The sequence below is a fragment of the Acartia tonsa genome, chromosome 14 (assembly GCF_053477335.1).
Source record: "Acartia tonsa isolate MP-2025a chromosome 14, ASM5347733v1, whole genome shotgun sequence".
NCBI classification, from domain to species: domain Eukaryota; kingdom Metazoa; phylum Arthropoda; class Copepoda; order Calanoida; family Acartiidae; genus Acartia; species Acartia tonsa.
In genome coordinates this window covers 37,222,210-37,236,101 of record NC_137273.1, presented here as the reverse complement: position 1 = coordinate 37,236,101, position 13,892 = coordinate 37,222,210, and the positions used below count along the sequence as shown (strand labels likewise).

General features: G+C 33.4%; 1 protein-coding gene across 1 annotated transcript in view; it reads left to right on the top strand.

Moving 5' to 3' along the window:
- Dip-B (Dipeptidase B) overlaps window positions 1-1,110 on the top strand; it is a 72,393-nt gene extending 71,283 nt beyond the window's left edge. Inside the window, exon 21 of the mRNA XM_080148919.1 lies at window positions 791-1,110. Within this exon, the coding sequence (XP_080005045.1) occupies window positions 791-855 (65 nt within the window). The 3' untranslated portion in view covers window positions 856-1,110. The remainder of the gene's footprint in view (window positions 1-790) is intronic.
- Window positions 1,111-13,892: the final 12,782 nt, after the last annotated feature.

Sequence of the window (13,892 nt, the reverse complement as noted above, 5' to 3'; positions counted from 1 at the left end):
GATAATGTGTTGTGCCTGACAAGAACAAAGGCATTCTCACTAATTTCACTATTAATGTCTCGCTAATGATGCTCTACAGTATGAATTTTTTTTAAAGTCTCTTGTATGACTTTTAATTGAAATATATTATCTTTAAATCCAGCTGCCAACCCCTATTTAAATCTACTATATTATATTAAAGTAATATTAGAATATTAATTCGAGGCCAAATATAGCTTTACTCTCTGTGAATAACAAGGCTTAATAGCTTTTATATATACTATTAATTCGTTTAACAACGTCCATTTCATACAAATAATTTATCTTTCTCGTATTCATTCGAATCCGGTGGATAGTAACCGGTTCTCATCTATACGAAAAAACTATGTCTAGCATCCTATTATGAACAGCTTTCTACGAATATAAAAATGTACATTGTACAATCTAAGAATAAAACCAGTTTTTTTAGCCCGTGCCTTCGGCACCTCGGGGCTAAAAAACTGGTTTTAATCTTATAATTATACATTCTATATCCGCGGAAAGCTGTTTATAATACGATGCGAGAAATAACTATTTAAGTATGAAAATGTTTAATATACAAAACTTGTAGCTATTTAGCAAAATCAAATAAACTTATAACTTCTCATTTATGATTAATGAGCACATGTAAAAACTTATAAAAGGGCTATTTAGCTGTTTTATATGAAACATTTAGTTTATACAATAATGGTTTTAATCCCATTTATAGTCTTCACAGTTAAAACAACCAGACAAAGGTCTTACAAGGTTATTAATTCATGATTTATTTTAGGTGAACTGCCGCACCCAACTACCGCTGCCCCACTCCCAGCCTTGGTCAAGTTTCTTATTGGTTGATTTTTTGACCAATCAGCATCAAGACATTGGGATAATATGAAGAAAAATTTTACAATTGAGACAAGTTGTATTAATTTTTTCTAAAAAAAATCCTTTATATTCAAATCCAAATGAATTAAAATAATGCACTGTATGATCATAAATCCTTAAAAACAAAATGCTTTTTATTTTATATACTAATTTTATTTACTCTTGTGATTGTTAAAATTTCTAACAAAAATTTTTACTTTTACACTAATAAAGATTGAAATTTTATATTCGTTTTTGAAATAATTGTAGTAGCGCAGTTACTTTATGATTAAGTTATATCCTTTGGTCCATTTGTTTCTCATAGTTAGTTTGAAGTACGCATTATTTAATTTCTATTGTTTACTGTTACTTGTGTATCTTATTAATTGGTTTCTTGTTAGTGCCCTGGCCGTTTGGGCTTGTTTTTGCAGTTATCAACCTAATTCTTTTTGTAAACTCTCTTATATGATTGGATCTACCTGTAAAACTTTGAAAATTGAATTTTGGGACTTTTCTTCTAGGGGCTAGTCTAGTGGGCAAAAGAACCCCCCCCCCCCCAAACACTAAAATTTTATGTTATGAGCTTATTTTTTAAGATATCGAGCTTATTTTTAAAATTGAACCTTTCATTACATAGTTGAGTTGATTAGCTACCCCATATTTCATTTTTGCACTTTACTTCTAGGTGCTTTTGGGGAAAAACAACCCCTCCCCCCCCCCCCCAAATACAAAAGGAGGGAGGCGGATGTGCCACTTTTTGAAACCAAAACTAAAAGTCAAAGGAACTCAACTAGAAAAAGAGTTACAGGTCTGACATTTTGCATGAGTTGCTTCATAGGGGTACAATATGGAACTGTGAAGAAACGGCGGCGCAACCGCCTAAAACCGCCGAGAATTGCAAAATAAAATTCGGCGGTTTTCGGCGGTTGCGCCGCCGTTTCTTCACAGTTCCATATTGTACCCCTTTAAAGCAACTGCCATGCAAAATCTCAGACCTGTAACTCTTTTTTTAGTTGAGTTCCTTTGTTGACTTTTAGTTTTAGTTTAAAAAAGTGGCACATCCGCCTCCCCCCTTTATAAGTTTTGAACTTACAAGTCCCTAAAAGTAAAGTGCAAAAATGAAATATGGGATGACTAATCAACTCAAGTATATAATAAAAGGTTCCATTTTAAAAATCAGCTCGATATCTTAAAAAATAAGCTCATAACTTAAAATGTTAGTGTTTTAGGGGGTCTTTTTCCCCACCAGCCCCTAGAAGGAAAGTCCCAAAATTCAATTTTCAAAGTTTTACAGGTAGATTCATTCATATAAGAGAGTTTACAAAAAGAATTTTACAGAGTATACAACTTAAGAATTCAAAATTTTAAAATTATTAGTTTATTAGCCATTTGTATAATGTCTAATACAGCTCTATAAAAATGCATTAAATAACATGCAGCAAAAATGGATTGAAGATAATTTATTTTTCTTCTATGAAGGCCGTACCAACAAAAGCGAAATAATTAAATAAATAGTTGTATACTCTTTAAATTTCGCGAGTCGAAAAAACGAGGCATTCATCTTTCAAAAACCCTTCTAGAAGAAAAAATATAATTAGGAAATAGTGCCAGCTTTTTAACCGCCACTTTATCTTTTTACTTTTACTTATTAACTTATTTTTAAAATGGTTAATCCTAGGATTATAAAATGTTTGTTCAACCAACCACCGATTTGTTAAGCCTTGCTTTCATGGATGTTATTCTTGTTTTCTCCTCAGCCCATTTGAAAAACAAATTGCCCTATTTAGGAAAAGCAACTTACTGAAGCCTACACCATTTACAATTTACTTTAAGAAGTAAAAGCATTTCAATACGTTGACATAAAAGTTTAAAGTAGGACATTTTATATTGTCACAAGGGAAGCTACTCGATAAATCTTTCGCAGTTTTTATTCATTATTCAAGGCGTAGCTGCTCTTTAACTTCTTGTTAATTTTGGCCTAATGGTCTCATTTCTTCCCACATCTTAAGTATGGCTTTGTTTTCATGTTTCATATACGGAGGATGGGGGGACATTGTACATTAAATTATATAGGTAAGCAAAAAACTAAACATTTTGGGTCTTAAATTCAGTCTCAATTGGTTGATTCAAAATATAAAACCTTAAATTCAATCTACAGATTTTTCATTCGTATTTACTTTAGCAGTTTTAGAGACATTATATAACATACACTGAAATAAAAACATGCTATTTTTGTGTTATTAGTTAAGTGACTCTACTTGGCTAATGAAATAAAAACTATATTAATGATTGTACTAATTGCTTGTGGGTGAAGTTTTTTTTTCTAAAGATATTCAGAAAACATATTTAAATAGGTATATATGAAGCACATGATCTTTTAAAAATCAAGCTGGAAGTAATGAAAGCGAAACCAACAAATCTTAAATAATATTTGGTGAGCAGAGGGAAAGGTCGTCAATTATATGTACTATGTGTTACGCCCTAACAACAGCTGAATATTTTTGGAATAAATTTCATTGTTGGTGTAAGCTGAAATAAACCAATCAAATTCTCGTGTGAAGTTAATGATTGTTTAAAACAATTTTTTCCCCCTTCAAATACAGAACCCCTAGATGTTAAGTGCGCTGTCTCCTACGTTAATATTTTTCATAAACACCAAATAAAATCACAAATAAATTGGTTATATATGTGGGTCAAGTAATATCTCATAAACAGCGTAACTGTTTGAAGAGGGGGGGGGGGTGAACTATAATGCCACTCCCATGATTTTGTTTTCAAATATGAGTAAGAAGATGGGGGAAGATATGGTCTGAGGCTAGAGGCGAAACCATCAGTACTAACATAATAAAATAAATATATTAACTTGGTTGAAACTAGAAATGACAATTTAAAGTTCTATAAATACCAACAATTTGAATGGCCTTTTTCCGTTCATTGAATTTTTATTTATGTCTGCAGTACATATGGTTCAGTCGCAAACCGCCATACAAATTGTAAGGGTAATCCGATGCCTTTAAAACAGCGTTTCAAAGCCAAACATTCCGTTACGGCTCCCCTTTGATTAAAGGGAAAAGTAGGTTGCGGGTAAAATCCATAAAGGTGTGTGTTTTAAGGCTTAAAAATAGTAGTAGAAAGATAATATTCACTAAATATGTGTATTTCTTATTAAAAAGAACTATAGACAATTTTTTTTTAATTTAACTTAATTTTTTATCGTTCTACCACTGTTTTTCACTTAAAACATACAACCTTTCTGGATTTTACTCTTAACCTACTTTTCCCTTTACTACTTTTTCTGTTATTCTGGTTTAAAAGTATCAGGATGTCTTGTAGGTCAATGTCTGTCTTTCTATAGTGAAGGATATCTCTGACCGCTGAACCGATATGGCTCATCTTTACAGTTAAGCTTCATTAAGTCCGTGGAAGGTTAATGTCAATTTTAGGAGAGGGTAACTCAACCTTCTTAAGAGAAATCATAATTGAAAAGAAAATAAACCCCTCCCTCGAACAAAATATTGTTTCCGCTAGTTTTGAATATAGCAGTTCTTGTTAAATAAATGCACAATAAAGCAACAATTGTTTTCTTAATAGTTTTAAATCACTTATAAGTTAATTAGAATAGATATTAATACATGGACACGAGGATAGAGAAATGGGGAAGAAATTCATCTTTCTTCCAATTATTATGCATGAAATTTGTCTGTAAATTTTGGTGGAACAAAGGGATGTATATTAATTTAATTAAAGTTGTCCTTTCCCTCCCTGATATTAATGATACTAGCAGGAAGACAATTTGTCATTTTAATTGTTAATATTCAATGGTTGTTTATTATTTATTTTTGACAACGTTTTTTTTGTGAATTTATGTTTGTTGGACTTTAGCAAAGCACTTAAGTATAGAAAATTTCAAAGGGGTAGTTGCACGAAGTGCATTTAAACTTGAATTTAGTCAACTGTTTTGCTCTGTTCAATAGTTTAAACCACATCTATAAGACATATCTTTTTTACCAGATAGTTTTTAAAATATCAATTTTTTTGGCCGGATATATGCAACCTACATGGCTGTCCTGCTTTCACAAACACAGCATGATGACTATTTTGGCAATGTCTAATTGATTGATATTTATTGTAATACAAAATTATATATCTTTGATGGTATTCTTGTAACTTATGCTTGCAATCAAACTCTTCAAATGCAACTTTATGAACTATCCTATCGAATTCAAACAATGCACTAAGGCAAATTTGAATGTTGATTTTTATTTTTCATATTTGAAATTATGATTCTAAGACCAATAAGGAATAACGTCACAACTACATACAGTGCTGTGGCGTGCACAGGGTTTTGTCAGGGGGGGGTATATTTATTGAAGGGCGAAAAAGAGGAATTAAGGCCTTTTCAATGTAAAGGGGGGGTGTGAACGCTCCACTTACGAACGCTTATGTGTCTAGCATAGAAAAAAATCTATAAAAATAGATGTACAACCCAGACAACTAGCTGGATCCAGTGTTGGGGACCTTTTTCGTCTGCTAGCAAATTGGTTTGTGTTCTTTTGTAGCGACTTGGTTGTGTTAATATTCCCGATAATATTGGTTATATTAAATCGAAAGTCAGCACGGGGTGGGGGCATACAGTGAGTTATTTAACCCTTTCCCCCTCTATTGTTTTACTTAAATATCATAGATTTGCTGCGTTACAAAAGAACAAAAATGAAAATCTGTCTTTATGTAAAAAGAACTTAATCTAAATCTACTTTGCCTTTGGGCTTTTTCTCCATTTTTATTTCTATGTTTTTCTCTGTGTCTTTATTTCTTTTCAATATCAAATTGGTTTTCGATAATAGAATTTAGTCAAAGATATTCACCCAGTTAAATTTGGTAGCCTTGTGTTGTCTTAAAATAGCAGTGGTCTTGTCGACCATTTTATTTGATCCATGTCGACTTAAATAATGAGTGATGTAACATGTTGATATTATGTCAGCTACGATCACTTTTTATTAATGCCAAATAGTCAAAGTTAAGACAATGGACAACCATGAATTGATGTATGATCCCAATGATGATAAACAAAATTATTGTTTCTGTAGATTAAAACTATTGGTTTAATCGGTTGGACACCCTAAATAATGAACCAACCAAATAAAAGTATTAAAAGTTTTTAAGCCCACTGAAAAAAGACGTTATATAACTTTGGATACTAGTGTAATCAACAGTTCAATGTCCCTCTCCTCCCTGCAATTAGTCGAGTGAAACTAGGATGTACTGAATTTTAGTTTCCGAAATGTCCGCGTACTATCTCAAAATTTGCTACTAGCTAAAAAAGCTTCAAACTTCCAAAAAAAATCAAAATTTGAAAAATTAAAAGTTTGAATGTATAATGTATAAATCGCTTTTCCCTTTGACCGGAGTAGCTAAAATTAGCGTTTGCAATAATTGGGTTATCTGCTGAACAACTTTGGAAATTAGGAAAGAAATAGGCAATCCATTTTCAGCACATCTATTGAAGGGAAAAAATTATGCCTTATAATACAAATTATCAATGATAGGCCAGTATACATTGTAATTGACCAATGGTAAAATGTAATCTGGCCTATCATTGGTCATTCGTATTGTATGACGTCATTTTTTATAAGGCAATATACGCTGCTCCAAGGGATAAAATATCGACAACCAACAATTAAACATAATAGTTATTTATCGCATCAAATAATAAACAGCTTTCCGCGGATATAAAAATGTACAATTATAAGATCACAAACAGTTTTTTTAGCCCCGAAATGCCAAAGGCACGGGCGAAAAAAACTGGTTTTAATCTTATGATTGTACTTTTTAATAATCGTAGAAAACTAGATATAATACGATGCTATACATAATTTTTCAGTATGGCTGAGAAAAGGTTCTAATCCCAGATATTACTCGGCTTCGAAGCCATACTGGAAAAGCATTTCTCGTCGACTAAAATTATTATTTGGTATAATAGGAGAACATAGGTTAACAGGGAAGCTTGTTAGAATAGTCAAATTTTATAGTTCTACAGAAATAAATTTTACAAAAGAAAGAAATATTTTGCGAAATAAAATCTAGTAATTTGGTTAATAAAGTTGACTTGAATTTCTTTGAGTTCCGGAAAATATCTTAAACGGCTGGAAAGTTGATTATCAAAGGGAGGGTATGTAACAGTCGGGCCCCTTGCCGCACCTTAATCAGTCGGGGGGGGGGGGGGGGGGGCGTTCAACGCCCCCCCTCATTATCTCAGTTCCTATTAGAGCTAGAGGGCTAAAATTTGTTGTGCAAGTTCCCTGTGTTATGGTGAATTTCCGACCTTAAGTAAGTCAAGGTCAATTTCCGCTTCCTTCACCCTTTTATTTAACAACCTTTGTTTTTAGGTCCTTTTTTACTTAAAAATTTCAAACGGCTGTAATTTTTTTATTTTTAAAGCTAGAAGAAAATTTTTTTTGCAGAAAATGTTTATTTTATTTAAATTTTATATTTGAAATATCAAAACATAAGTTTCAGCGGCCGCAGCTGTACTTGGCAGCTGCCAGCCGCCGCAGTCGGCGGTCGGCGGGAAAACGGCGGCGGATCTTTATGAAATTTTAATACATTATGTAGACATGTAAGAAAAGCTTAAGTTTAAAATTTGAAGTCTCTAAGTCAAAAATTGCGGCCACAGGAGCATTTTGAAGATTTCTGGAGACCTGGAGGATCAGGACCTGCAGGATCATACCTGAAATTGACTTGAACACCTGTATTTAATATGAGGATGTACTACTAGAGGATATTTTAGTATTTTGGTAAGATAAAATGCTTTGTTTAAATCAAAAACAAATTTTTGTTCTTTACCTGGATGACCCTGCCAGGTTTGCTGGCATCCTGTGCCCGCCAGGATGGAGATATTAAAAAAATTCCAACTCTCAGTTATGTGTCATACCCATACTTAAAAAGTCAAGCAGTCTGGGCTCTTTATCTTTCACACACAGAAAATGAGATAGAAAAAACCGGATGGGGGGGCGTTCAACGCCCCCCCCCCCCCCCCCCCGACCGTTAAGGGTTAAGTAAAAAATGAGCAAGGGGCGTATCGCATCGTATTATAAACGGCTTTCCGCGGATATAGAATGTACAATAATAAGATTAATAACTGTCGCAATTTGTCAGATTATGATCACGCAAGAACCTCGTAAAAGTGTCTGACTATGACGTCAGAAAAAATTAACAATTAACCAATGAGAAGCCAGTATTCACTGTAATTGACCAATGCAATGGTAAAATATATAGCGATCTCTCATTGGTTAATTGTTATTTTTTTCTGACGTCATAGTCAGACACTTTTACGAGGTTCATCACGCAACCTTCCCTGAGATGCTCTAAGGTTGTAAGGAGGGAGATTTGTGGGAAGTTAGGATTCTACCCATCTAGCAACTTTAACCATGCTTTCCCTCGTCCATGCTCCTCGTATGAGAGTGCCATTAATTAGGGTGTCTTAATATGCAACACCTGCCAAAACTCTAGGCCATGGTGGTGTAATAATTGAATAGCTTCCACGAGAATTGCGGGCCAACTTGCAGTGTAACATAGAATAGAATCAGCTGTGCGCGAAGCTTTCCAATCTAATAATAAAGGATTCTCATTTCCAGTCGCCGTGTGCATCTGAGTCCTAACTTCAGAGAATCAGGGCTACAACAACAACATTAAGAGATGGGGCTTCAAATTATCACGGTACCAAAGTTTTATAGTTACGATCTCTCACTCGCTGGCTCAACCATTGTGTATAAAATCTTGATTAGGATGGTTTAAACCTGAAGTGTCCAACTTTTCCAACCAATATCTATAATCTACAGATTTGGTAAATTTGTGCATCATCATTGGGATTAAGTAACACAAAAATTGTATTTTTAGAAAGATATACTCTTATATAATTCTACGCTTTTCTTTCTTATATTAAACCCAATACTATAATATTAAATTATGTTATATTGAGATTTCTCAATAAAGAGAGATAGAGAGAGGAGGGAGGTTGGGAAGCAAGATTGTCCATGTCCATTGGTGCGTTGATGTAAACATATACTTGTATAAAAGGAGGTATACCCTCCCAAACAAAGTAATAAACCTTCCCAGGACCAATGAAAAGCTACATAGTAATAAAGAACCATTGATCATTGTTACTTACTATTCAGTTATCTAAAAAGATAGGACAATGGCCGATAAATTGATGTAATGATACAACACAAAATTCTGTAGATTACAATTAGTGGTTGAAACGTTTGGACACTCAACTAAAAGAAACAACGAAGAAACGTCCCAAAAATTGTTAAGCCAATGAATAAGAAAACGTTGTGGACTAGTGTAAAATTCAGCTCAATGTCCCCTCCCTCCCTGAACAGGATAGCTGTGTGTGTGTGTACCAAAAGATCTAGCAAACAGCTGAACCGCTATCGTTCTCTAATCCAATATAGCTTCTTATAGGGCACTAAAATTTATATCTGCTTTTCCCTTTTTTAAGAATTGAATTGAATATTGGTTAACAACCTATTAGTGCGTCTTGAGGCCTCTGGGGGCGCAACCGGATGGTTATTTTTAGAGATGATACGCATTTAATATATCTGGGACTGATATGGGAAAAACAAGGAAATGTAGGCCAAATCTTCATAACAATTTCAAAATAGTTCAATATCTTGCAGGAATATGTTATACGAAGAATAGTAATTTCTCGCATCGTATTATAAACAGCTTTCCGCGGATATAAAATGTACAATTATAGGATTAAAATCATTTTTTATGCCCCGAGATGCTATTGAAAAGTCTTTGAACAAGGCTTAGAAAGAAAAAAAATCAATTTTAAAGAAGTTTATAACGAAAACATGTTAGATTTCGAATCGGTCAACCTATTTCAATGTTGAACAAGGGTTTCTGTACAATTTTGAATCCTCCCAATTACTACCAAACTATTTTCTTTGGGGGGGGGGGGGGGCCGGGGGGGGGTATGTAATGACCCATAATTTAATGAAAAAAACGATTTTTAATGGGCTTTTTGTCGTATTTTCACAGTAGCTTTTGACAGGTTATGTTAGGTTAGGTGATTTCCCCGCACAGGGGCTAGAAATAGGAGAAAAGCTACTGAGAAAATACGATTAAACGCCCCATAGCAGGCGTTGTCACGAAAGAGACTATACCACCCCCCCCCCCCCCCAAAAAAAAAAAATTATCTAAAATCTTCAACTAGGGAGGGTGTTACTCACCCTCCCATTCATACCTAACTATACAAAAATCATTAATAGATTATAAGAGAATATAAAATAGAATATTTCTACATTTTTATATTTTGTATCCTACTTTTTATCAATACAGTAAGCATCTTAGAGGATTTAGCTAAAAAGTAAGGAACAAATCACAAAAAATATATAATGCATTGTTTTATATTTTTCATATTATTCTAAGAGTATGCAACAAGAAGAGGAAAGTTTTATAATAGCGGATCTCCACAGACAATCAAGTTGCCAGACAATCAAGTTGATCGTCTTCTTAATTGCTTAACTTAGTTTTGGAAATACAGAGTCGGAAAATCTCTGTTCAATTTAAAATCTTTCAGCTTCAAAGTAAGGTAGCTGATTGCAAAAAAAATTACATTTAGGTAATTGGTGAATATTTAACTTCTTTTTATTTTTTTCGACTGTTAAATTTATTTGACTGGGCTTTTATGAATGTTATCATCCTTGTTTGATATTTTTTGCTTTACAAATAGACAATAGGATTTTTTTATGTGTGTAAAAGATTTGTTTGTAAATACATTAAAGGATAATAAGCTTAACTTTTGGTCATACAAATATTTTTTATAATTTCATCTTTTATCATTTTTTAGATGAACTAGAGTAGAGCCCAATCGGTTTAGCGGTTACTGAGATCTTAAGCTTCAAACAGACAGAAGGACAGACAGACAGACAGACGGACAGACAGACAGAAAGACAGACAGACGGACAGACATCAAGCTACTTTGTATTATAGATATAGTTTTAGTATCGAAGCAACGCTATAATTTACATTGTCTGTCAGTCCTCAGTCAGTCTGTAACGCTATGGGGGAAATGTGATTTTCTTGGCTGCTATCGAAGACATCTGATATTTTTGTGTATATTCCTATGTTATATGCGCATTTAATCTATAGATTGTTTCGTCCGTCTGTCTGTACAAGACATAATCCTTATTTTTTATTGAATTTTTGCATATTTTTTTCTCTGCATTTTTTAATGACTACTAAACATCTTCTGCTCGACTGTAATTCATTTTGTTTGCCCATTCCATGACTAATAAAGTGGTTTGCTACTAATAAATAATGCAACATCCTTAAAAAAAATTCGATTTTTTTTCATTTCACTAGCGTCTATGCCCCCTAGAAGCCTCTAGGGTCACTTAAGGTGGGAGGGGAAAGAATGTAACTCCCCCTCTTTTCAATTTTTTTTAAAAGAAAAGTAAAAAAATATTATTTTTTGGGGTCGGTCAATTTTTATAGGGGGGTTGGAGATATTCTCGCCAAAATAGTTAAAAACCTTCCCTGGACCTATGAGAAGCTTTACACTAAAGGAAAACCATATTGGTTCAGCGGGTAGCGAGATATTTCGCTACATACAAAAAAGCTTACTACTTTTATGTATTTAGTTTTATGTATTAGAATAAGTGGTAAACCACTCTTACAAAACCCTTGCAGCAGTAATAAAAATTCTTAATTTTTTGGTTAATACTTTTTCATTTCTGTTGATGTTAGTTTGTAGCTATTTATCACCATTAATCTTCAATTCTTGGTTTTTACTTCTCTCCAGGGATCTTAAGAGATAATGGCCGATAAATTGATGTACACCTCTAATTATGATGCACAAAATTACCCCTGCTGTAGATTACAATGAGTGGTTGATACGTTTGGACTCTAAACTTAATGAACCGACACGAATCAAACTTACATAAAAGTCCTCTAAAAGGTTAAGACAACGAAGAAGGAAACGTTATTAAAAATCTTTGGAGGCTAATGAAATCAACAGCCCATTGTCCCCTCCCTCCCTGTTTCTGTCTGATAGATGCACTAATGTGATAATATCAGGGGTAAAGACATTTGTTATTGTTCCAATTTTTAAGAAACTCGGATCAAATTAATTAATCTTTGCTATAATAAAAATTTTGGGATAAAAAGGGTTGTAGATCAATTATAGGATCATTATCCCCCCACCCTTTTTTGTTTCTCTGTAATTTAATGGTCGAACGTCCTTCAGACATTTGTTTGCACGTCCTTACTGCGGATGAGATGTACCTGTTTTGGCTAAGGCATTCCCTCCTAACTCATTCTACTCTAACACATTATTACAACATGTGTAAGAGTAGAGAATAGTTATTTCTCGCATCGTATTATAAACGGCTTTCCGCGGTTATCGAATGTACACCTCGGGGCTAAAAAACTGGTTTTAATCTTATGATTATACATTTTTATATTCGTAGAAAGCTGGATATAATGCGATGCTAGACATAGTTTTTTCGTATGGATGTGAACCGGTTCCTATACACCGGATTCGAATGAATACGAGAAAATATCTTGTCTCATATTCGTTATTGATCCGAAACAGAGGTCGTGCAATTAAAGGATTGGTCTTTTTGGTTAATTTACCTAGGTGTTGGACAGTAAAGAAGATTTTGCTTCCCATAGTTTTACTTGGTTTCAGGACATACAGTTACAGTGTCGCCTGAGGAAAGAAAATTGACAATATTCACTGTTAAATATTTCATTATTACAATTGCGTTTTATTCTTATAGATCTTGAAGATTGTTTTAATCATAGGAAATAAATACATATCCAATTTTAAATATTGTAATTTTAAATTGGCTTTTTTTCCTTCCATAGCAAGCAAATAGTGTAAAATGATATTTAAAGCTTGAATATAAAACGTTTCAATGTCTTATTTAATCTTTAAAAACATTGAAAACAATCCCATAAAAATCAATTGGACCCTTTTCTACTTAAAGGATAATAAAAAATAATGTTTTTTCTAGTTTTGTGAAAGGGCGATTCGCTCAAAGTGCCAAGTGGAGCATATATCCCCCTACTTATTTTCGTGTGTACGAGTTTTAATATAGGTTAGGTAAGGTTATTTTGAGTACATGGTAACCCTGCTGGGGTAGGTCACCGATGATATATGCCTCGCAAGGTTAGGCCTCCCAGAATGGACGGGGGAGGGGGGTACTTGTCACTCCAGCAAGTACGTGGACAAAGTGACTCAAAAATCAACCATATGACGTCATAAAAATGAAAGAGATGAGAGGAAAAGTTGGAAGAAAACCCCTAAAAAAGAGATGGATAATCCCTCATTTATATGACGTCATATGGCTGCTTTTTTGTTACACTTTGTCCCCCAACCTCCGGCAAAATATAGGATATTGTTAAATTTTCCAATCGTATCTGGCCGTACAAAGACATAAATTTAGTTGTATAAATTTCAATGATTGTACAATAAGTACACCATATTTCATCTTATAGAGTTCAAAAAAGACATTTCAAATTCTAAATTTTCTGAAGTGAGGCTACTCTATAGTTCTAGATTTTTTGTCTGTATGTACAGCTGTCCGTTCAAAACGTTTTTTATTTGGGGGAGGGGGTGTGATTTTCTTAGCTGGTTGGACAGAGTAAGGGAAATGCCCATGCCGATAAGCAGGCATTATTTATTTATTTGAATATTTAAGATGTAAACAAAGGGTTTGTTGTGTGTTAGGTGTTAGATGATACTACCCTACATCCGTGGGGAGTGACAAACGGCCAACAATCCAGTTGTAGAGTACCTATTGTCAAAAAAACTATAATAATTAATATATATAATTTATTTACAATTATATTCATAAATCACAAAGTTTTACCGGGTAAATTGATAACAAAAATAATTTCAAATATTTACATTTCAATATTTTATGTTTAAACGTTTATTAGAATCATATCATACTCATTTCTTAGAAATAACATAAAAAATGAAAATAAACTACATAAAAGGTAACAATAAAAAT